At 41.9% G+C, this 25,030-nt stretch overlaps 1 protein-coding gene and 1 pseudogene across 2 annotated transcripts in view; one reads left to right on the plus strand and one right to left on the minus strand.

The window, feature by feature from the left end:
- ABCA10 (ATP binding cassette subfamily A member 10) overlaps nt 1-25,030 on the plus strand; it is a 58,095-nt gene that overhangs the window by 20,293 nt on the left and 12,772 nt on the right. The window contains exons 16-28 of one of the 2 annotated variants that reach the window (XM_043905695.1): nt 552-642; nt 1,125-1,264; nt 2,006-2,125; nt 3,474-3,672; nt 5,851-6,017; nt 6,784-6,917; nt 12,283-12,420; nt 14,045-14,146; nt 15,276-15,443; nt 15,646-15,759; nt 21,195-21,311; nt 22,396-22,476; nt 24,552-24,643. In XM_043905695.1, the coding sequence (XP_043761630.1) occupies nt 552-642; nt 1,125-1,264; nt 2,006-2,125; nt 3,474-3,672; nt 5,851-6,017; nt 6,784-6,917; nt 12,283-12,420; nt 14,045-14,146; nt 15,276-15,443; nt 15,646-15,759; nt 21,195-21,311; nt 22,396-22,476; nt 24,552-24,643 (1,663 nt within the window). The remainder of the gene's footprint in view (nt 1-551; nt 643-1,124; nt 1,265-2,005; nt 2,126-3,473; nt 3,673-5,850; nt 6,018-6,783; nt 6,918-12,282; nt 12,421-14,044; nt 14,147-15,275; nt 15,444-15,645; nt 15,760-21,194; nt 21,312-22,395; nt 22,477-24,551; nt 24,644-25,030) is intronic. The other variant, XM_043905696.1, reaches the window with a different exon arrangement.
- LOC122695671 lies at nt 7,863-12,067 on the minus strand (annotated as a pseudogene).

Genomic DNA, 25,030 nt, shown 5'->3' on the forward strand with positions numbered 1-25,030 from the left:
ACGCCAGGCTTCTGTCCTCCACTATCTCCTGGAACTTGCTCATATTCATGTCCATTGAGTCAGGGATACCTTCCAACCATCTCATCCTCTGTCGTCCCCTTCTTCTGCCCTCAATCTTTCCCAGCATCAGAGTCTTTTCCAATGAGTTGGCTCTTTGCATCAGGTGGCCACAGTTTTGTAACTTCATCTTCAGTATCAGTCCTTTTAATGAATATTTAGGGTTCATTTCCTTTGCGAGGGTAACTTAGATAACTCAGCCCCCTGTAGGTGTATTACATCTTCTAGGAGTCATAGTCCGGGCAGGTTCTCATGGCACTGAGTGAGCCTTGAAAGTGCAAGACCCAATGCATAAGTCCATTTCAAGCCTCTGTGTGCCCAGGTCACCACTGTCAGTCACACACTGGAGGCTGGGGGCAAGTAGCAGCATCTAGGAACTCAGTGGTACCAAGGTTGCATTCACCCTGAAAAATCCAGCCAGTTTTGGTCTCCAGAGTAGAGAATGTTCTATATAAGGAATTTGCAAAATTTATTCTTTCTCTCTTTCTACTCAGATAGGAAAGTGTTTCTGTCTAACGGGAAGCTCAGATGTGCAGGGTCGTCTTTGTTTCTGAAGCGGAAATGGGGTATTGGATATCATTTAAGGTAACGTATTCTGGGTGTTGTTGTTGATAAGACTGTATCCACAAGAGAGGTGATCATATTGTAATTCCATGTAATCCTTTAGAGCTGTAAGAAAAGTCAGCTTCACTTGGGGAGGGGATTGATTTACAAAAGACACTACGAAACATCTCCCTCTTTAACATTTTCTTAAAACACCTTGGTTTTAAGCATGCAAATTTCTAAAAATGTCTGTATCTTTCAATACAACATTTTTGACAATATTTATATAGGAAAAATCTGCAGTTGTGTCCCCCTAAAAGCAGTTGATCATTTTTAATAAAAAGGTTTGTCTTAAAAGTCTAAAATTGTATTCCAAATCCACTTCCTAGAATGTCAGAACCGGTTACTGATGTTAGCAGGATATGCCTGTAATGTATACAGACTGTTTAACCAAAAACTGTCTTTTCGTGAGCAGTCGTTTTGGAGACGGACTTCAAGGACTCATGCCTCTTTTGAAAATTTAGTTTACACAGGAATGAAAGGTGCAATACAGAGAGAATCACATCCCTCATCACACAGCACATCTCAGACGCCAAGTTAACCGCAGAAAGTGAAGAAAAACTTGTGTATACGTTGCCCCTGGAGAGAACAGACAAGTTTCCAGGTAACAGACTGTGTGATCACACAGAATACAACCACTGGTCCACGATGACGCTGACTGCATTTTCCGTAGTTCTCCAAGTTGCGCTCTAAAGCTTCTACATGAAAGTATTCATAAGTACTCTCCCTCCCATTTCTAATGTAACGGAGTGTGTGACTTAGACCTGATTTTGATGAGAGAGCAGCTAAGTTTCCCTGAATGTAGTCCACTGAGAAACTCGGGTTTGCTGTCTTCATCAGCATTAAACGAAGCTTCGACTTGTATCTTTTCGGAAACAGCAGAAACCTTTTATTTCTGTTTGAGATACAGGCTCAATAAACCTTATTTTTAAAACACTTATAAGCAGGTCTGTAGTTTCCTGGTAAATTATAATTTTAATTATGAATGTCAGATACTGATTATAAAAAAAACTTGGAAAGTACAAAGAAGAAAATTCAGTTTACTCCATGCCTCCTGAATTTTTATTTTGAATTTTCTTGAGTTTTTAAATAGACATACAAACACACACATGGCCATAGCATTTCAGGAGATTTTAAATTTATGGAACTACAATAGAGATGTACAATAACAAAAATGATTTGAAGGACAAGAAAACACCTTATAGGAATGTTTTTCTTGAATTGCTGGTATCCCTAATGTGAAAATATTTTCAGATTTATCTATCTTGAGTAATTGTTAGAAATTAGTATTTTAGTGTACTCTTTACCAATAATAATTGCATTGTTTCGTTACTCTGCTTTTTAGATCTTTGCAGAGACCTTGAAAACTCTTCTGACCAGGGAATAATGAATTTTGGTGTTTCCATGACAACTCTAAGTGAAGTATTCTTGAACCTAAAAGGCAGATCGGCAATTGATGAGCCAGGTATAAAAATGTGTGTCTAGCAGGAAATTAAGGAAAAAGAAAATGACCATGAGTTAATTCATATTTATAGATTTTTCTGTGGAATTCTAACTAGAAGGTGAATTAGGCATAAAGGGGGCCATCCACCTTTTAAGGTATGGTAAATGTTTTACAGTAACATCTTCAGGCTTGGGACCAGACCCATCTCCTTGTGACCCTGTGCACGTCCCCTGTCGGTTCTAATCTCTTCCCTCTGCGATGCCCACCACTGTCCCTCCGTAGTTCTCTGCTAACATCCTAAATCCGGGTTTTGTCTCTTTCTTGCCATTCCCTGTAAGAATGTTCTCTTGCCTAGCTAACCAACTCATTCTAATTAACATATTCATGGCAGATAATTAAATAAGATGTTATCTTCCCTTTTTATAGTAATAATAATTTGAAGAATTTAGAAGCCTACTATGTACCAGCCATAGTGCTCAACTGTTGGATTCTGTTTTTTTTTTTTTCTTTTAAACCTGATTTTATTTTTATTCTTTAAAAGTGTTTATTTATCTATGGCTGCACGGGGTCTTCGTTGCTGTGTGTGGGCTCCCTAGTTGTGGCAAGAGGAGCCTGCTCTCCAGTGTGGGGCATGGGCTTCTCCTTGTGGCGGCTTTTCTTGTTGCAAAGCATGGGCTCTAGGGCGCAGGCTTAGTTGCCCCAAGGCTTGTGGGATCTTCTCGGATCGGGGATAGAACCCGTGTCCTCTGCATTCCAAGGCAGATTCTTAATCACTGGCCCACCTGGGAAACCCAGGATTCTGTTGTTCTTAATCCCCATAAATGACTTTATATTATGACGTAGGTGAGAAAGTGAGATTTACACATTTGAGCAATTAGCCACAATCATACAGCTCACGTGTGGCGTGGTAGGACTCAAACAGGAGGTCTTCATGGACTTTCTCTAACTTAACACCATGGTGTCCTGAAAAAGTCACTGACTGTCAACCATCAGTGATAAACTGATCCTCTGGAGGAGATGAAGGAAGGAGGAGAATTTTTAGGAAATTCGGCTGTAGAAATTTATCATGGCGTTTTTGCATAAGACACGCTCTGCAAAATTCCCTCAGTGAAGAGCTTTCGCTACAGATACAAATGAAGTCATGCTTCTCTAGACGCTGAAACCACGTCCTCAAACTGACTCACTCCCTCACCAAAAGTGCATCCATTACATTTGTTTGAAGGAAAGATTTGAATGCAAAAGTTATGGATATCAGTAGCTGATGTGTTAGAAGTGTTGTTTCAAATAGTCTAACATCATTTCTCAACAGTTTCTAAAGAGAAAATGTAAACAACGTAACCTCTTGTAATAGTTTATCACATGGTTACAGATCCCGGTGTCGGGGGACCGGCAGAAATCAACGTGACCCCAGACCCCGGCGTCGAGTCTGCAGCCCAGCAGGCTCTTTGTTCCCTTCCTGAGGTGAGAAAGACCGTCAGCTCTGCAGCTCTGTGGAGACGACAGGTCTGTGCGGTGGCGAGACTCCGCTTCTTAAAGTTGAGGAGTGAGAGGAAGATTTTCCTGTCCTTGTGAGTGTCACACTTTTTAAAAAATGTTTTTGTTGTTGTTGTTATTTTTAAAATATTTACTCCCCTGCTTACTCTCGTCTGCGTGGGGTCCCAGCCGCAGCCCGCAGCCTCTCCCTGCGGCCTGCTGGCTGCTCTCTGGCTGCAGCACTCGGACTCAGTTGCTGCAAGGCACGTGGGATCTTAGTTCCCCGACCAGGGACTGAGCCTGTGCCCTCTGCATTGGAAGGTGGATTCTTAATCACTGGATTGCCAGGGAAGTCCTTATCAGACTCTTCAAGTCTCTTTAGTCCATATATGCAAAAAAAGGTCCTATGCCAAGAAAATAAGTCTATTGATTTCTTCATTCATGTAACAGGTTTCTTTTGAGTGCCTGCAGGACCGTCCTGCAGTGGTAAATGCCACTGAAAAGGCCTTGAGACGTACGATCTGTCGGGGAAAAGCACCAATTAAGTAACTCCCTAATAACCATGCTGTTTGTTCAGTACAACACACATCTTTACTGAAGCCTATGAACTGTTCTACAGTTGTTCTCCTTGCTTCGTTTGAGTAAGATCTGTGTCCTTTTGGTAGTGTTTACCTTCTGACTGGGGGGAAAGGTAAAAAGTGATAAATGTAAAAACTAAATGCATTATATAATAGTTTATACAAAGCAGAGTAGACCAAGAAGCTGGGGAGGGAGTTAGCGTTCATTCCCAATAGGTGGGTCAGTGTTGGTCTCATTGAAATGGTCACCTTTGAGCCAAGACTAGAGAACGTGAAGGGATTAGCAAACAGTGGTGGAGAATGACGGCTCAGAACCAGAAGCATCTGTTTTATTTGGCAAAAGGGAGGTCCTTCAGGTTTTACGAAAAGAAAGCCTGAACGTAGATAATGCTTGTGAGGTGCCTGACCACAGAGGGAATTTCTGCTGTTCTTTCTATGACCAGTAGCTGAAGGGAGACTGCAGTCAGAAGGAAATTTCATTATTTCTTTATGAAGAGAGAACATGCTTCAGTGATGATGGGAATGAGCCAGTAGCAGGAGCGTCACGGACGATGAAGGAAAGATGAGCTCAGTGTGGGAGGTCCCGGGAGCAGCGAGGAGCAGGTCCAGAGGAGCACTGAGGCCCGGCCTCTGATGTGAGCCTTGCCCGTGATACCAGAGGGGTGGAGTGGGGCCTCGGGCACGTCCCTGGATCTGTCTTCTTCATCGTTGATAAGACCAGAGGGAGGTTCTCTCTGGTGGGCTTCATCGTTCTTTCTCTAGGAGCTGCGAGGCTGACAGAGTCTGAGGTCTGACAGGAAGGGGATTTTTGAAAAAAGTGGACGCACATACTTGCTAGCGAAGCAGAAAGATGGCTTGGAAGTGTTCACTCATGGTTGGTGGAGTGAGCTCTAGGATCTGAAGCTGGTGTATTCAGTATTGCATCTAGTTTCATCAAAGTTAAGATACATGTCAAGCAACAGCGGGCAGAAGGTCAAGTTTTACTCGAAATCATGCATGTGGCACGCTTGAAGCCACAGTGTGAAACACGGCTCCTTGCCCTTCAGAACTCCCGAGACGGGCCCTCTGAATCCCTCCCGCTGTTTTATATCAGATAAATCTTTATTATGTTGAATTGGCTCATTGTTCTTTTCAGGTCTACTGTTAATATATCCTACTTTGCTGTTTATTCTTTCTATTAATTTTTGAGAGTTTTAATACTGAAACCCAACTAAAAATCTTAATTTATCTAAACAATAATTGTAACGTATAGTGGAACTATATGTCACTTTGTATTTTCCAAGTCTCCTGTAAATGTGTTATTATACTTTTATAATTTAAAAAATAAAAATGAAAGAAGAAAAGAATAAAGCAACAAGAGTTAAAAGATATTTTAAAAACAGTCCCTAGGTAGGCTGTCTGAGGCTCCGCAGACTCTTCCGCACGTCCTTGGTCCGGCCAGCACGCCCGCGGAGGAACCCTCTGGATCTCACCTTCTCCGCTGGTCCTCCGTCCGCCTCGGACACCTAGCAACGTGATAGGAATTATGCAAAAATGTGGGCCCACTTTCAGATTAATCTCACTCTAGGTTCCATTTTGTGTAACTAAATGTCATATCTGTGTGTTGAATTTCCATAGGTTGGCCTTTAGAGTGTATCTGTGACTTAATCAGAAGGAACATGTTTTAGATTCACGTTTTCCTTTTCTTTGACTTAGGTTAGTGGTGTTCGGAATTGCTTTAATCCCCACTATCTTCGAGAAGATCATGTATTCAGTGTTTTTTCATGATGATCGCTGGGAGTTTTCACCCGGAATGTACTTCCTTTCTCTGGAACAGCTCCCTCAAACTCCTCTGACCAATCTATTGATCATCAACAATACAGGTGAGAAATAGACCTTCAATTTAGTCTCAATTTTTTTTTTTTTTTGGCTATGCCATGCAGCTTGTGGGATCTTAGTTCCCTGACCAGGGGCTGAAGCCACGCCTTCAGCGGTGAAAGCGTGGAGTCCAAACCACTGGCCCACCAAGGAAGTCCGTAGTCTCAATTTTTACTGTCAAACAGCTTTGAGGAGCGCAAACCTGTCTTGACAACAACACGAGGGGTGAGAGCAGTGCTTGTCTAGCCTGCCGCATCTTCAAGTTGAGGAAACTGAAGGACTCGTTTTCGAATCACGAGAAATAACGGACAGAATAGAAAATGTCAAGCTCGCTTGATTCCGTGCCGGTCTCGTGACCCGGTCACCAGGGCTGTCAGCGTCGTGCTGAGGTCCCCGGGCCAGCAGGACTATTCGCGTCACCAGAGCAAACACGTCTGGGTCCTGAGGGGGGGATTTTGTGTGTATTACTTGTAATTACAGACGTTGCGGAGTTCTGAAAAGTCTGTACAATTCACTGATGGAAAGTTTTATTTCCGTGAGAATCACGAGTCTCTCAGGAAATGACTAAGAACTGCCAGAGAAAGGAGTTCCTGGAGAGGGTGGGCTGGAGCCTGACGTCCCGGCGACAGGGCGCGCTTCCTCACGCTCCGAGCGTGACTGGGGGGCTCCACCCGGTCAGGCTACTCCTCCTTCACCGAGGGGAAACTCATCTTAAAGCTTTGACACCGATTTTCCTGCTCTTGTGCTGCCCTTCTTCACGGGCTTCTTCAGGATCCGATATTGAAGACGTTGTGCAGTCCCTGAAGCGTCAGGGTCTCGTCTTGGAAGTAGATGATGCTGGAAACAGAAACGGCTCAGACGACCCTTCCTACAATGGAGCCGTCATCGTGTCTGGTGGCCACAAGGTACCTTTGCTCCCATGTACTTTTTAAACACGATTGTGGAACCAAATTCTATTTTTAAATAGATTTTATTTTAAAGGGGGAGGAAAAAAGATCTACTTCTGTTTACCACTCAGTACATTTGCCTAAAAGACACACACATTCAACAATTCAAATTATAATTCCAAGGGAAATGATAGGTCTGAATATTTTTTTTTTGCTTCCATGTACTTTTTATCATGCATGGCTTTTTGCCACATCCAAATAATTATGAATCATAGAAAAGCAGCTCAATTACTCTATAATCAATATAACCTGAACACTGCTTTGCCGCTTTTTAGAAGAAGGTATGAAATTTTAATCCTCTACAGGGCACATTTTCCACATTCTTTAATTTTTTTTTTTTAACCTGTTAAGGAGTTTATTAAGAATAGTTATTCAGGGTAGAGATAAAAGAGACTTGGACTAGAGTGGAGGGCAGAAGTGATAAAAGCAACAGGTCTGCATTGGACAAGGAGAACAAAGGAATCAAAGGTCTGGTTAGAACCACGTGTCTAAACGAGAAAGATCAGGGTGGAGGTAAGGGGAGTTAGGGTGAAGAGTTCCATTTTGGATAGGTTCGTTTAGATGCTGGTGAGCCATCTAAGAGATGATATCAGTAGACAACCGACTAGCAGGATGAGATGACCATTCATTTGAGCTGTAGATGTGTCGATTCCTTGGGGGAAGAACGTAGGTTAATAAGCAAAGGAACACTTAAGGAGGCCGGCGAAATTTCCACCCCATCTGGCCATCATCACTTAGGAAACTACAAAGATACCTAGGCTCCTGTGGGCTAAGGACGGTCCCAAAGCGAAGTTCCCAGAGCCAAGTATAGCACAGACCCGTGATTCTTTATTTCCTGGGTCTGCGACCCATATCTAATCTGGTCAAGTAAACGTGAACACTGCCAGAATGCCCAGAGTACTCCTACGGAAGCAGGCGGTCACTGAGCGTGAGAGGAACCGGGGAGCGCAGCCTGCAGGGAATTGTAGGCTGATGGCCGCGGGCGTTGGCGCAACCTCCTTGACAGGCCTGCGGGAACGGTGCGCCAGGTAAATTGAGCCTGCAACAGCTATTGCAGGACCGTAGTAGGAAAATGTAAATCTGACCTTGCTTTCTTGCTTGTAATTTGGCGAGGACGAGTTCTCATCACTCAAAGGATAAATTCATAGTTTAAGTAACATTCAGTGTCTTTTTCATCACAATTTAGTACCCATGGTAGCCTTAACATTTCCTAATTATTCTTCAAGACGATTCTGGACGCTTCCTCCGAGAAAGGGGCTTGCATTGAACCTCTCTTTTCTGTGCTTCCACAGCACTATCTTACAGTTCTCTAATATCATTTACAATCACGGCTAGGTTTCCCGAGCGCTTACATGGTCATTCTAGCCTAAACTATTTACCCTCACCAGCTCCTCAATTTTCACACAACTGTCTGACAGAGACAGTTGCTATCAGCCCCATTCTGCAGATGAGGAAACTCTGGCCTAGAGACGTTGGTTCACTAGTCAGGGACAGGCTCCCACTAGACTACGAGTTCCAGGCTGGCACCGAAGGACTAGCTATTTGCTTTTCTGCGGGCCACGCCCTGGGGCGGGGTCTGGTGACGACACCGCATCCCGTGGTGCTTTGCGCGCGAGCGCTGCCATTGGCCCGGCCAGTCGGCTCCTTTTTAAAAAGTGAGGTGCGGAGTGGTTGCTTGGTTTCTTGAGACGGAGACTAGGCCCGTGACTGGAAGGCTCGGGCTACTGAGGGGCAGACACCACAGTCAGCCATGGCCCTTGGGCGACAGCGACCCCCGCAGGCATGCCAGCGCCCAGCAGGGGAGGAGGGCACCCAGGTCCGTGCCCCACGGCGCCCGAGTTCGTGACCCGGCCCTCCCAGGGGACAGCCATGGCACCTCAGCCGAACCCGTCCGCGAAGAAGAAAGAGGAAAAGGGGAAGAACATTCAGGCGGTAGCGAGACGCAGATAGGGCGAGCTTGCAGGGTTCCGAGCCCTGGGCTTTGTTGCCGGTCTCCTTCCTGTGAGGTCCGAGGAGAGGGATTTTGTTTGCAATTTTCTGAAGAAACCAGACCTTCCTGTTTCATAGTTTCCTGCGTTTGCCCTGTATTTTCTTGAACACTGCTAACTGGTATCTGGATGTTTTTACAGTTTTCCTCCAAATCACAGAGTCTATCCTCCCAAAGACTGATTAACTGGTAAAGTTCCTGTGAATGGATTTTCTTTGCTTTCTTCACGTCTTCAGTTAAGTTTTCACACACCTTCTGTGATTCAGCCAAGGAAGAAACTGTATTTTCTTTTAGTTCATGTAGATTGTTCCACAGTGTACTAAGAAAGCCATCCATTTTCTTCTGATCTTCTATCTTATTAGCCACAATTGATGAAGTCTTGAAAATATTCTTCCATTGACTGTTGATTTCCAGTATAGATACCACTGCTGCTGCTAAGTCGCCTCAGTCGTATCCGACTCTGTGCGACCCCATAGACGGCAGCCCACGAGGCTCCCCCATCCCTGGGATTCTCCAGCCAAGAACAGTGGAGTGGGTTGCCATTTCCTTCTCCAATGCATGAAAGTGAAAAGTGAAAGTGAAGTCGCCCAGTCGTGTCTGACTCTTTCTCGACCCCATGGACTGCAGCCTACCAGGCTCCTCCATCCGTGGGATTTTCCAGGCAAGAGTACTGGAGCGGGGTGCCATTGCCTTCTCCAATAGATGCCACAGTGGGGGATAAAGCTGTTCCCAGTGAACTGAGGAGGTCAGTCTTAAGTACATTAATCAATTCCTGAAGTACAGTTTCACTTTCTGCTGCTAATGACTGTTCTTTCAATATCACTAGACATCTGAGAAACAAGTGTAGACAGACACATTTTCTGGAATCGATGTGAGAGATCCAAGTGCTGCTGCAGTAACAGTGTCTAGTGCAGAGACACTGGACGTCAGCAGGGTACCAAACAAAGTTTTGTGAACTTCTAGCATGGCCTTTTGTTTCTTATTGCCATCCTTAATTAATTCTTCTATATTATTAAACAGACTATTCAAGTTTTTGCCAAAAGCATCTTGAGCTTCTGCATTATGCTGATCAACTGCCTTCTTACGATCCATTTTATAATGGAGACCAAATACATCTTTTGTAGTTTCTTCAACTGTATTGAGCAACCTGTTGGCAGCATCATGAAGTCTCTCCTCAGTACTTTCCAAAGCTGAGGTGATATATTCTTCTTCAACAAGCTGTAATTTTGTTTCCTGCAAATGTCTTTGAGTGGTTTCAAGTGCTGTGTCTTACTTTGCAGGTCAGATTTGCACTGGTTAAGTTCATTTTTACTATCCATAAACAATTCTGTAACCCTATTTAGCTCTTCCTCAACAGCAGCAATTTTTTTCAACAAATTCTACAATTTCTTCCTCTTGAACAGTTAGTTTTCCACTCATAGCTCTAAAATTTTCCTCAGTAATGTACACTCCATTTTTTTCATGAGTTGCAGCAAGATCCTGTTTCAAACGCTCTATCTCTTCTGTATATTCCTTAATCAGAGCTTTCTTGGTGAGTTTCTGGTTAACCTCAGGCTTATCGAGTATGCTCTTTGCTCTATGAGCATATTCCAATGTATTCAGAGTTTCCTCCGGATTGAGAGATGCAGGAGAAACTGTTGCAATGATAGATGTTCTTGTACGTCCCCCAAGAGAGTCCTGGAGGATTTTAGTCAGTTTAGATTCTCGATTAAGGAACATGAGATGTTCTTTCTACAAGAGCAGTAATAACCCTTCCCAGAATCAACAGGGACTGATCAACATTTCCGGCTTCCAGAACTCTCTTGTCAATTGCTCCAGAACGGCCAGTGTTCTCACTGCTGTCAAGATCAACCGAGTTCAGCTTTCCAATTTTAACAAGCTCCTCTCCATCAACTGTGGTTTCTTTCATATGTATTGTAACAGAAAACTGAGTGGGATCGACTAGAGTGGGCGTTCATCAATGTTGCTGCAGTCGTCCTTTTCGCTGCCCCCTTCTCCAAAATTTGATAGACTTCATCCTTGTTGTGTACTGTAATTTCTTCTAAACCTTTGATTATTGCTCCTCTTTTGCTATGGGTATCATCAAACATCTGCAGTCTCAGAAACATCAGAAGACAGATTAAGGAGATCAAAGAGCTTGTCATTATAGATTTCCAATAGCGACACTTTCACTGGAAATTCAGTACCATTATCAGTAATTTTCTCAAAAATCTGATGAAGAGTACATGGACTTATACCAGCCAAAGGATCCTCCTCTCAAGTATACTCTTCATTAGGGGACCTTTCACCTTCCATTGTAAAGGTTTTTCCAGTACCGGTTTGGCCATATGCAAAAATAGTGCACTTATAGCCCATAATAACTTCATCCAGAATTGGACAAACAACACTTTGGTAAATGTCAATTTGTTTAGTATTTGCTCCAAAAACCATATCAAAAGTGTATGTTTTCCTTGAGCTTTTGTCAGAAGTGCATGACTTAAGGGGTCTTAGTTCCCCAACCAGAGATTGCACCTGGGCTGTGGCAGGGAAGGCACCAGGTTTTAACCACTAGACCACCAGGGAACTCCCACTGCTATGCACACTCTGAGTGTTTTAAATAACCTCAGTTTTATTTGCCAATTATACCTCAGTAAAGCTTCCTTGATAGCTCAGCTGGTAAAGAATCTGCTTTCATTGCGGGAGACCTGGGTTCAATTCTGGGTTGGGAAGATCCCCTGGAGAAGGGAACGGCTACCCTCTCCAGTGTTCTGGTCTGGAGAATCCCATGGACTGTGTAGTCAGTCCATGGGGTTACAAAGAGTCGGACACAACTGAGCGACTTTCACTATATCTCAATAAAGCAGAAAAAAGCAATACTGTTTAATAGACTAATTCAAACATTACTGGAGTATGTAACATAGAAGGTAAAATTCTCTTCATAATTCCACTTGTTTTTTCATATTATATTTATGTTAATGCATTTAGTAATTATCTTCTACACTCTTTTCCTTTATAAAAACACAACTCACTATATCTAGAATGATCTCACATTCAGAAATATATTTTCTAAATTGAAATCATATTAGACAAGTCCTACGACTTTCTTTGTCACATAGAATCTAGATCTTTGACATCTTTCCATGTTCGTGAATGTTCATTTATTTCATTTTTAGAATAAGTCACTTAAATTACAAAAATAAGGCATTCTTGTACCAATTCCAGTAGGGAGAAGTGTCAAGGAAAAGCTAATTGTCTCCTTCTTATCCTAATTCCACCCTAATAATTTACAGACTATGCAATAAGGAGATTTACTCTAATTTACAGCGTATATTTGTGTGCCTTTTTTTTTTTTTAAAGGATTACAGATTTTCAGTTGCATGCAATACCAAGAGGATGAACTGTTTTCCTGTTCTTATTGGGATTGTTAGCAATGCCCTGCTTGGAATCTTTAACGTCACAGAGCTTATTAAGACGGAGAGGAGCACGTTTCCACTCGTAAGTAGAGGGGTAACTTCTGTGAGAGGCAGTTCAGCTGGGAGGAAGGGGCAGGGGCTCTGGAGCCTGTGCCTGAGCTTGCAGCCTGCTCCCTGCGAGCCCTCCTGCTTCCCGGGCCTCTCCTGTAAGAGGGGGACGTCCTCGGACCTCCTGTACATAAAACTGTGGGGATTAAGTGAGCTTATCAGGCGCCTACAACAGAGCCTGGCACGTACCGTCTTCATCATTCTGCAAGTATTTCTTGAGTATCTGCCATGACCTGGTGCTTCTAGATGCTGGAGATACAGCATACATGGCACAGGGAAAAAAAAAATCTGACCTTAGGGAGTTATACTTTTGTAAGGGGGAGAGTAAGCTTTCAATACATGCTTGCCATTATTCTGAAAGATAAAGAGTTTTTCACCTCACCTAATGTTTAGCTTCATTACTATTTTTTAAATTTTAGTGGAAAAATGTAAATGTATAATAGAATTCTGGTAAGTCCAATGTACCCTATTGTTTTTGACCCTTTATGTGGCTCTATTTTTTCCATTCATTTACCACCACTTAATACACTATCAAGTCATGTTTTATCAATGGCCCCACTCTTGTGTCTGGTTGAAAAATTGTGTCTGGTTAAAAATCACAGCCAGCTCCTTAAGACATAGAACCCGAAAAAACCAAGATCCTAAAGGACACGGAAACATTGAAAATGACAGAGAACTGTTAAAGAACAATGTTAATAATTTGGGCTTTTTTTGGTTCATAGTCAGGAATAGCTTTTTACACTTCTTAGGTACCCAATACATATTTTCTGAAATTAATGAATGAACAGATTGTCTTGGAAAACCTAGAACACCCAGAGAACCCTCCAACCCAAATTCTTAATTTATGTCAGATTTCCCTGGGGGAATTTACTGAGCATTTCACAGTCACTGATTAAAGCAGGTGTGGAATGTATGGTCTATCCCTCAACTTGTGATTATTTTTAAGTTTTAGTGTTCTGTCACTTTATGTATTACAGTGTCCTTTGGGGTCTTGGTTGTTTTATCTTTTATATCTTGTGGAGTGCAGTGCAACTTTTGATAACACATGATTTTAATAACCACTTCTCAGCCTTCAAATGTTTCCTAACAGAAGTGTTTGATTATGGTAGATATGGCGCTAGTGGTAAAGAACCCTCCTGCCAGTGCAGGAGACATAAGAGACACAGGTTCGATTCCTCCGTCGGGAAGATCCCCTGGAGGAGGAAATGGCAACCCACTCCAGTCTTCTTGCCTGGAGAATCCCATGGACAGAGGAGCCTGGTGGGCTATAGCCCATGGGGTCGTACAAGAATCAGACACGACTGAAACAACTTACCCGCACACACCAGATACAGATAAACAAGAGAACCTGCTGTCTGTCTTCTTAACACAGGCATGTAAAATTAAGATTTTAAATTTCTTTTGAAAGCATGCAGTTCCTGGGAATGGAACCTGCCTTTCAGGGTAGCAAACATGTTTGCTCTTTGTTTGCTTCTTAAATCAGGTATATCCTCCCATTCGGACGTTTTCACCCTTTCCCTAAATGTATTTGATCCTTGTGTTTGAGTGTGTGGTTGGTAACAAGCGCGGTAGCTTACGGATGTGTTTGGAACTTGCAGGACGAGCCAACATGGGCAGTTGGCATTTTGGATTTTCTTCTGTTGCTCGTTGTAAACTGCCTTTCTCCGTACATTGGGATGAACAGCGTCAGCGATTACGAAGTAAGAGCCTGGATGAGAGGGACGGGGCGTGTGGGGGGTGGGCGGAGGAGGAGAGATGCTTCTATCTGACTTCAGTAAACTGGGATTTTATTGTCTTATACACACAGGATAGCCCTTCAAGAAAAATGTTTACACATGAATTGTATTACTCTAATCTAAGTATGCATTTTTATTAAATGGTTCATCGTGATGTCAAAGAGGTGAGAAAGTTCATGATTGAACACAGTAAAGTAACCTTGGTTTTAAAGGGACTCACCCTAGGGACTTTGCTGGTGGTCCAGTGGCTAAGACTCTGCACTCCCAATGTAGGGGGCCCAGGTTCGATCCCTCATCAGGGAACTGGATCCCACATGTTGCAACTAAGAGCTTGCATGCTGCAACCAAGACAGCCAGATACATACATATTTTTTACCAAGGGAATCACTTCACGTCAGGTTCACCGGTGGAAAATGCACTCCTTTTTGACTGTGTGTAGTTAATCTACAATTCTAAAGGGAATTTTTTAGTGTGAAATATAAGCTATATCACATTTCCTGCTTTTTGACTCCATTCTTGTAAAGGGGGCTTTAAATCAGCTTGAGGCATAGGTCAGACGTTTCCTGCAGTGTCAATGGCCTCCCCATCCTTCCCGCCCCCTCGGGGTGTCAGGTGATTTGGAAAACGCTCTTTCTGGTCACCTGCTCTCTGTGTTCAGTCATGTCTGACTATTTACGACCCCGTGGACTGCAGTCCGCCATGGTCCCCGGTCCATGGGATTTCCCAGGCAAGCATGCTGGAGTGGGCTGTCCTTTCCTCCTCCAGGGGATCTTCCCGACCCAGGGACCAAACCTGCGTCTCTTGTGTTGGCAGGTGGATTCTTGACCACTAGCACCACCTGGGAGACACACTGTTTTCTTTGGAATAGTATTAGTGTCTTAGTTGTCCTGTGGCCTGCTTCCTAAACCCAGGCTAGCAAATTCCTGAAGGTCGGATTTGCTATATAAAAGAACATAGACTTTTCAAAAAAAAAAAAAAAAGCTGCTGAATACTACTTCTAAAATTTACTAAAAATTAACGTTTTCACAGAAACAAAATACCTCTTTTACCCAAGGTTTCAGCCTCACCCGTATCCCTTCTGTTTCTTCGCCAGCAAAAAGCTCAGTCTCAGCTACGGATCTCAGGCCTCTGTCCGTCAGCATGCTGGTGTGGACAGGCCCTGGTGGACATCTCATTTTATTTTGGAATTCTTTTTTCGATACATTTAATGTACTGCATATTTTTGGAATTCACGATTGTATTAGAATTCGTGTTTGCTCTGGTAAGTGATCATCTTCCCCCAAATTCCCCAAATATAATAATAGAATTAAAACAAAAAAACTCATTTTTGTTAACACTTTGAGCTTAACCAAAGGCATGTACAAGAAAATTGCCTTTGGCAGCTTTGTGATCCGATCCTCTGCCTGCCCGTCACCCCGCCCATGACCCTGTCTCTAACCTTGCTGTTAATGCTGTGTTGTCAGGCGGTTTGCGTGGCCGGCTGTGCGGCGTGTCTCATACTCCTCACGTACGTGATTTCACTCCTCTTTCCCATGGGAAGAAAAAATAACGGCTTTTGGTCTCTCAGCTTTTTTCTTGTAAGTATCTGAAAATGTACACCCATGCATATTTATATGAAGTTTCCCTGAAGTTCCTTTTCTAAAACTGGACAGTTAAGCGTAAATACTTGGAAGTGGGACTACTTCCTTAGCACTTTGGTCTTTGTTTGGCCATGTTCATGGTTTAAGGTTTCAGTTCATTTTCCTTCTTTTTTTTTCTGTTCTCAAAAGTTTCTTTTTGGCACTTCTGTTTCTTTGGAAAGAGATGAAACAGCTATAAAAATCCTGACCTGCCCTAGCTGAAAGGCTAGATCATTGGGGTTAATTCCCTCATTTATAGAGCGGGGAAAATGTTAAAGGATGAGACCTGAGCCCAAGTTTCTCAACTCAGGGGGGTTGCCTCCTGAATAATTAATTCTCTTTATTAAAAAAAAAAGTTGTGCTAGGTGGCCATATTGACAAATAACATAAGCAAGCAAGTAAACAGAGAAAAGTTTTATTAAGAAATAAAATTATTTATTACTTTACACATATTCTGCTGCATCTCCTTCCCCAGGCCTTGCTGACATCTTGAGCAGGCTCTCATACCTTTCTGACCATTTCGGATATTAACATAATCTTGTTTCTTTCATTAAGATTTGCTTTAAGTACTAAAAAAGGGCCAGTTGAGTCCAAAACGTAACTTTAATCTTATAAACAATGAAAATTTTCTTCTCTAGCTGCATTTCAGGAATGCCTTTAGTTTGAGGACCCTTGGTGAGAAAAGGAAAGATGTTCTATCCTTTCTCTCTTTCTTATGAACTTGCCTTTCTCCTGTCTGTTTTGGGGACATGGTGGAGGAATTAGGGTCAGGAGACCAAGGTCTTACTTCTCTAAGGCTGTGAGAGTTACGCTGGTGGTCATTGTGGGTGGTATCCAAAGATTGGGTTTACTGTGGGCAGAAATGTCATAAATGCAACCAGTTCGCGAATTCATTGCAACAGTAGACATCCTAAAGGTGATTAAGTTGCTTCTTAGCTTCTAAATCTCATCCCTGTATACCTGTAATTCTGAGCCAGTTTTATTGGTGGTTGTGATATGATGGTTAAATGTTATAGCAAGGTAATATCTCCTTAACCATTGGAATTGGTCTTGATCTAATTCTTTTTTCTCATGCATCCCAATAGACAGGTAGATTTGTCAGTTTTATTCTCTAATTTTGCTTTATATGTTTTGAGACTATTCTTTTGGGTATGTTTCAGTCTGGAAACTATGTAGTGACCCTGTTTATTCTAACAGTGGCTTTATGACCAAAAACCATTCAACTGTGTCTAAATTATCTTTAATCTTTGGCAGATTTTTAAAACCTCAATTTTGCTTTTCAGAACTCTGGTTCTGTTTCAAATTTGCTGAACTGTTCCTTACAGCCTTTTGCTACTAGTTTGTGTTTTTCTTAGTTCCACATGTAATTTACATGTGGAATTTAATTTACATGTGTACATTTAATTGAAATATTTGCATTTGTTGTTTGATGATTCTATTAGCTAAAGTCTTCAAATAGTTTTAATCTGTAGTTTTCCCCCTTCTCTACTCACACTTAGTAGATTGTTGCCTTGTAGGTTTGATTTTTTTTCTTAATTGAGAGTTCATATTTGGTTGACCTTTAAGTATGGAATCCTAGGACTTCCTTGGTGACTCAGATGGTAAAGAATCCACCTGCAATGCAGGAGACGAGGGTTCAGTCCTTGGGTCGGGAAGATCCCCTGGAGAAGGGAAAGGCTACCTGCCTTGAGTATACTTGCCTGGAAAGTCCTGTGGACAGAGGTTGTAGCTGTTGTTGCTTGTTGGAAGGAAGAGTTGATGGAAGGATTATTTTAATTTTTCTAATGGGTTAGAAACGATGGATGAGCTAATTTGTACGATAAGTAAGACAAAAAGAAAGGGGCCTTTCCATGATTAAGAATTTGCCTTGCAATGCAGAGGGCGCAAGTTCAGTCCCTGGTCCAGGAACTAACATCCCATAAGCCACAGGGCAACTCAGCCTGTGCAGCACAACTAGAGAGTCCCTCAGCCCCAATTAAGACCCGATGCAGCCAAATAAATAATTCTTTTTTAAAAAAAAAGGTGAAAGAAAGGGATGGAAAGGAGGAAGTAGGGTGGTCAAAGATAAGTTCTTTTCCTGCACTGTTAGATTTAGAAAGCTTAGCTTCAGGTTTCTGTGGGACTGAAGCTACACTAACACACATCTTGCTAAAACAATACCTCTCATAACCATAATGGTACAGCCAGTGAACCTTTGAGGAGATTCTGATTAAGGTCCTAAAATACGCTGATGAACCCTCAGATTATTTCAGTTTATGTTGCTTTTTCTGTGAGAAAATATTTCTTGTGCTTGTGGAGAGAACACTTTAAAGAGTTTTTTAAATTCTGTGATTAGTTTCATATACGTAAGATCTTGGTACCTGACACATTATAGGTTGACTCATTGACTGGATGTACGGACAGCTGACTCACACAATATCTCCTTATTTTTTTTAAACTTCTGTTATTCAACTGCTCAGTCGTGTCCGACTCTTTGTGACCTCATGGACTGTAACACACCAGTCTTGCCTGTCCTTCACTATGTCCTGGAGTTTGTTCAAACTTATGTCCGTTGAGTTGATGATGCCATCCAACCGTCTGATCCTCTGTTGCCCCCTTCTCCTCCTGACCTCACTCTTGCCCAGCATCAGGGTCTTTTCCAATGAGTCATCTCTTCAGATCAGGTGGCCAAAGTATTGGAGCTTCAGCTTCAGTGTCCTTCCAATGCATATTCAGGGTTGATTTCCTTTAGGGTTGACTGGTTGGATCTCCTTGTAGTCCAAGGGACTCTCAAGAGTCTTCTCCAGCACCACAATTCGAAAGCATCAATTGTTTGGTACTCAGCCTTTTTTATGGTCCAACTCTCACATCTGTATATGACTATTGGGAAAACCATAGCTTTCACCATACGTACCTTTGTTGACAAAGTGATGTCTCTGCTTTTTAATATGCCGTCTAAGTTTGTCATAGCTTTTCTTCCAAGGAGCAGGCGTCCTTTAATTTCATGGCTACAGTCACCGTCCACAGTGATTTTGGAGCCCAAGAAAATAAAGTCTGTCACTGTTTGCATTTTTTCCCCATCTATTTGCCATGAAGTGATGGGACCAGGTCCCATGATCTTAGGTTTTTGAATGTTGAGTTTTAAGCCAGCTTTTTCACTCTCCTCTTTCACCTTTGTTACCAGTGTAAGTTTGATGCCTGAAGCAGAGCCCCCAAACCACTGCTCTGGACAACCCAGAGGGATAGAGTGGGGAGGGAGGGGGAAGTGGGGGACACATGTGTACCTGTGGCCGTTTCATGTTGATGTATGGCAGAAACCATCACAATGTTGTAAAGTAATTATCCTCCTATTAAATAAATTAAAAAAAGAAGAGGCTCTTTAGTTCTTCTTTACTTTCTGCCATTAGAGTGGTGTCATCTGCGTATCTGAGGTTATTGATATTTCTCCTGGCAATCTTGATTCCAACTTGTGCTTCACCCAGCCCGGCATTTAACATGATGTACTCTGCATGATGGGGCTTCCCTGGCAGCTCCGATGGTAAAGCGTCTGCCTACAGTGTGGGAGACTGGGGTTTGATCCCTGGGTTGGGAAGATCCCCTGGAGAAGGAAATGGCAACCCACTCCAGTATTCTTGCCTGGAAAATTCCATGGACTGAGGATCCTGGTAGGCTACAGTCCACGGGGTCACAAAGTTGGACATGACTGAGCGGCTTCACTTCACTTCACTCTGCATATAAGTTAAATAAGCAGGGTGACAACATACAGCCTTGAAGTACTCCTTTAGCACTTTGGAACCAGTTCATTGTTCCATGTCCAGTGCTAACTGTTGCTTCTTGACCTGAATACAGGCTTGTCAGGAGGCAGGTGAGGTGATCTGGTATTCCCATCTCTTTAAGAATTTTCCATAGTTTGTTGTGATCCACACAGTCTAAGGATTTAGTGTAGTCAATGTAACAGAAATACATGTTTTTCTGAAATTCCCTTCCTTTTTCTACAATCCAACAGATGTTAGCAATTTGATATCTGGTCCCTACCTTTTCTAAATCCAGCTTGTACATCTGGAAGCTCTCAGTTCATGTACTGTTGAAGCCTAGCTTGAAGTATTTTGAGCATTACCTTGCTTATCATGTGAAATGAGTGCAGTTGTAGGGTAGTTTGAATTCTTTGGCATTGCCCTTCTTTGGGATTGGAATGAAAACTGACCTTTTCCAGTCCTGTGGCCACTGCTGAGTTTCCCAAATTTGCTGGCATACTGAGTCCAGCACTTAGCAGCAGCATCTTTTAGGATTTGAAATAGCTTAGCTGGAATTCCATCACTTCCACTAGCTTTTTTCGTAGTAATGCTTCCTAAGGCCCACTTGACTTCGCACTCCAGCACGTCTGGCTATAGCTGAGTGATCACACCACTGTGGTTATCTGGGTCATTAAGGCCTTTTTTGTACAGTTCTGTGTATTCTTGCCACCTCTTCTTAATATCTTCTGCTTCTGTTAGGTCCATGCCATTTCTCTCCTTTATTGTGCCCATCTTGGCATGAAATGTTCCCTTGGTATCTCTAATTTTTAAAAAATACTTATTTATTTGGCTGTGTCAGGTCTTAGGTATGGCATGTGGTATCCTCAGTCTTTGTTGCAGCATGCAGAATATTACATTGCAATTTGTGGGATCTAGTTCCTGGGTCAGGGATTGAACCTGGACCCCCTGCATTGGGAGCGGAGTCTTAACACCTCCAGGGAAGTCCCCAACCTCTTCTTATATAAGTATGGAGGGCAAGAACTTAGGCTCTGGAGTCAGACAGCCTAGGTTTGGATTCTAAATCTGGCATTAAATAGCTGTAAGATATTGGGCGAAGTGACTTCAGGTTTCTGAGGTTTAGTTCTCTGAACTCAGAGAAGATGTATATAAAGCAGTAGCACTTTACAGGGTTAGGACTGAGTCTCTCCAAGAGCATTTGCTATCACAATGCTGGTAAATTGCTCATCAAAGTACTTGGTAAATAGTATTCTATAGATGCTAAGAGAAGTTTCTATTCCCTTCTTTATTCTTTTGTTATTCCTAAAACTATGGTACTACAATACCATTCGACAAGAGGTTAATTGTATGCTAGTGCTGAAAGCATATGAGGATTTATGTTCATAAAGTAAAATAATGGCATAGTCCCTTTTTTTAATTGTTGCTGCATATCCGTGCCAGATAGTACAGCATCTTTTAGATGTTTATGTCAGACTTTAATTGTAATCATGTCTTTCAGTTGTAATGACACTTTGATGCTTCCTAAAGAGGCAGTCCTCTCAATGTTGTTGTACTTAAGCTGAAAATTGAAAATGAGAATATCTTTCTAGGAAAATAGATTACTTATAGAAAACATATTAAATATGACTGAGCAAATTATATCTGTGGATTTTTTTCCTTTAGATCTCGTTATTTATGCTCATCCTCCTGGGACTAACTCATTCTGGAAATATTATAATTATATGTATAATTTTAATACCTTCGTGCACTTCAATTTTTTTTCTTTCTGAAATGATAGAGGTAAGCAGTTTTACCTATCTTATTTTTGACTTTGACCATGTAACTTGTTAATTAAATCTTTTCTGATATGGGAGCAGGTACATTTAATAAAATTTTAGAAATTATTCAATTGCTGGTAAATTCTGAAAAGAAAACGTGAAAAAATTGTATAGACTTGAAAGTTGCAAATACCCTGAACCCATTATTCATACCCGGAAGGAAGCAGGTAAATCCATTTAGAAATGCAACAGGAAACCCAGCTGCGGTTTATGAATTCCAAGAGGGAATTGTAGGAAAGGACTATGTTTTTCCCACTGTTACAGAACTCTCTCCTCACCGTGAAGTGGAAGTTTCCCATTTCAGTTTTGGTAAATATCTGAAAATTACTTTTGTGCTTAGCTCTACCTTTCCCTGTAGCAGAGGCTGCGGGGAAGATGTGGTGTTTTATGCTCTTTGTACCACTAGTGTCCGTAAATTGCTCTGGGCGTGAGTGATTGGTGCAGGAAGGAAAACAAGATGCTATTAGGAACTCCTGGGAGAGTCCAAGTACCACTGAGAATTCTGGGGACATGATAGTGAATCTCAACTACTTCACATTTGTATGTTTAGTCACTTCCACTAAAAAGGAACTTGCGAATCCCTACTGCACAGAATTGGGGCTTCCCAGGTGGCGCTAGTGGTAAAGGTCCTGCCTGCTAATGCAGGAGACGTAAGAGATGTGGGTTTGATCCCGAGGTCAGGTAGATCCCCTGGAGGAGGAAATGGCAGCCCACTCCGGTATTCTTGGCTGGGAAATCCCATGGACAGAGGGGCCTGGCGGGCTGCGGTCCTGGGCTCACACAGAGTTGGAGACAACCGAGGTGACTTCGCACACACGCACTCACGCGCTGCACAGAGTCAGGATGCAGAAAGCACTGGAGACTATAACCAAGGAAAGGTGTCACCTCCCAGCAGATTTTAGTGTCGGAGAACAAGTCTTGTCCCAATTCACAGAGCATTCCCTAGTGCCCTGTGGAACAGCAAGTCATAGGATTCAGGCGTATTTAACATAGGAACGTTCTATTCGTGATGCAGAGAAATTTCATACAGCCCTGTTTTTCTTCAGCAGTTGTATCAAAGAAGGTCCAGAAGTCAGGACTCTGAGAGAAGTGGAATTGTTGAAATCATTCTCCTAACAATCTTCATAGTAAGAAAATATTTCTACCTAAGTATATACTACATGGGATTTATAGCCACATGATATACTTGTTCTTATTCAAAAAATGGCAAATTGAAATATTCCCCCAAATACCTGCTCTTACTGTTTTCTACGGGCTTCCCTGGTGGCTCAGTGGTAAAGAATCTGCCTGCCAATGCAGCAGAAACCCACTCCGGTATTCTTGCCTGGGAAATCCCATGGACAGAGGAGCCTGGCAGGCTACAGTCCATGGGCCCCCAACGAGTCGGGCACAACTGAGCAACTAAACCACTACCATCACCACCACTGTTTTCTATAATCAATGTAACGGTAACGAAGTGAAGTTGCTCAGTCATGTCCAACTCTTTGCGGCCCCATGGACTGTAGCCTACCAGGCCCCTCATCCATGGGCTTTTCCAGGCAAGAATGCTGGAGTGGGTTGCCATTTCCTTCTCCAATAATGGTAATACCTAAAAGTATTTTTCTATATAGAGTGTATGCTTAGTCATCCTGTCATGTCCGACTCTTTCAGACCCCATGGACTGTAGGTCACCAGGCTCCTCTATCCATGGGATTTTTAAGGCAAGAACAGTATAATATATACCAGAAATTCTAAAGACTAGATTGCTGTTATTATTGCTATTACTATACATTGCTGATACACGTATCCAAAGAAAATTTGAGGTGGTTTATAAGAAATACCAAAGGTGCTGTGTGCCTAAAAATCATTTCAATGTGGATTTAAAAAGAAGCTAATTTGAATAATGAAGAATAAAGAGAACAAAGTTAAGTGGAATTTTATACTGGGAAAAAATACTGAAGCAAAATGTAAATATTATTTCTGTGCATTATAGTAAATGAGGAGTAAGGGGGAAACAGTGGACAACAGGCTTCTTGTTTTCTCTTTTTGGCAAAAAAAAGAATTTAACAAGGGAGAAAATTTTCTAAATTTTTATAAATTCATAAATGTATAAAATATATACATTTCACACAGATGTTTATATACTGAATGTTTGTTCTTTTTATTTTATTCAGTGTACATAGAGATGTGTCATACATGGTGGTTTTCTGCTGACCATGAATAAATGCTAAAGTTATACAATTGTTTAACCTCCACATGTTTGTGTTTTTTGCAACTTTTCCCCTTATAGTTGATTTCTAGTCTCAGAGAGTCATGGTTGAAAAGGACGCTTGTTGTGATTTCAGTTTTCTTCAATTTCCTAAGGCCTGCTTTTTGGCCTAGCACATGTCTGTTCCAAGAATGTTCCATGTGCACTTAAAAGGGATATATTCTGCTGCTTTGGGATGAAATTTATATATAAAATCCAGTTGATCTAATACATCACTTAAGGCCAGTGTTGCTTTATTTACTTTTTGCCTAGATGATCTGTCCATTGATAAAAGTGAGACATTAAAGTCTCCTGCTACTGGGGATTCCCGGGTGACACATTGGTAAAGAATCCACCTGCAATGCAGGAGATGTAAGAGACATGGATTCAATCCCTGGGTTGGGAAGATCCCCCAGAGAAGGAAATGGCAACCCCCACCCCCCGACCCCGGCTCAGTATTCCTGCCTGGGAAATCCCATGGATAGAGGAACCTGGCAGGCTACAGTCCATGGAGTTGCAAAGTCAGACATGACTGAGCACGCATGCATCACACATCACTATTAATGTATCACTGTCAGTTTCTCCTTGTATATCTCTTAATATTTACTTTATTTAGGTGCTTCTACATTGGATGCATGTATATTTACAGTTGGTGTCTCTTCTGGTTTGATTGCTCCCTATGTCATGAATATCCTTCTTTGTCTCTTGTCACAGTCTTTGTTTAAAGGCTGTTTTGTCTGATGTGAGCATTGCTCCTCCAGCTTTCCTTTCATTTGCATTGCAGGGAATACCTTTTTCCATCCCCTTACCTACAGTCTGTGTCTGTCTTTAGATCTGAAGTGATAAGCATTTTATAAGATTTTTATCAAATTATGAGAAAATGATCAAATCTCCTATGACAGAAGGCATATATTTCCCAGGGAGCTTGAATCCCAAGATGATGCTAATATTCTATTCATTTTTCATTGCCTTTAGCCGTACCTTCAGATGATCATTTTTCTTTTTATTATACGGTGCCTGGAAATGAAGTATGGAAAAGGAACAATGAGGAAAGATCCATTTTTCAGGTTGGGAGAACATTAACATCTGAATATAATTTAAACATTTAATATGTATAGCAGTACATTTAACATCATTTGATTAGTATGGATTTACTATCCAAACTCTTGGCTAGGCCCACTGGGAAATATTATTCTGAAAAAAAAAAACAAAAGCAAAAAAAAAAAAGAATTACATTGAATGCAGTGAGTACAGTTTCTAAGACATGGGTCTTGTGATTTCAGGCAAGTTGGGTATTTATCTTGTGCACTGCACACACAGTGGTTAAGTATCAAGTGTTGTTTTTCTCCTGCTTATGAGAAGTATGGGTCTCTGAGTAGAAGATGCAGTAATGAAAAATGAGTTCGTCGTGAAATGTTTGAAAAGGCAAGAGAGGCCAGTTATAGGGATCGTTT

Source organism: Cervus elaphus, chromosome 5, assembly GCF_910594005.1.
Source record: "Cervus elaphus chromosome 5, mCerEla1.1, whole genome shotgun sequence".
NCBI lineage: Eukaryota > Metazoa > Chordata > Mammalia > Artiodactyla > Cervidae > Cervus > Cervus elaphus.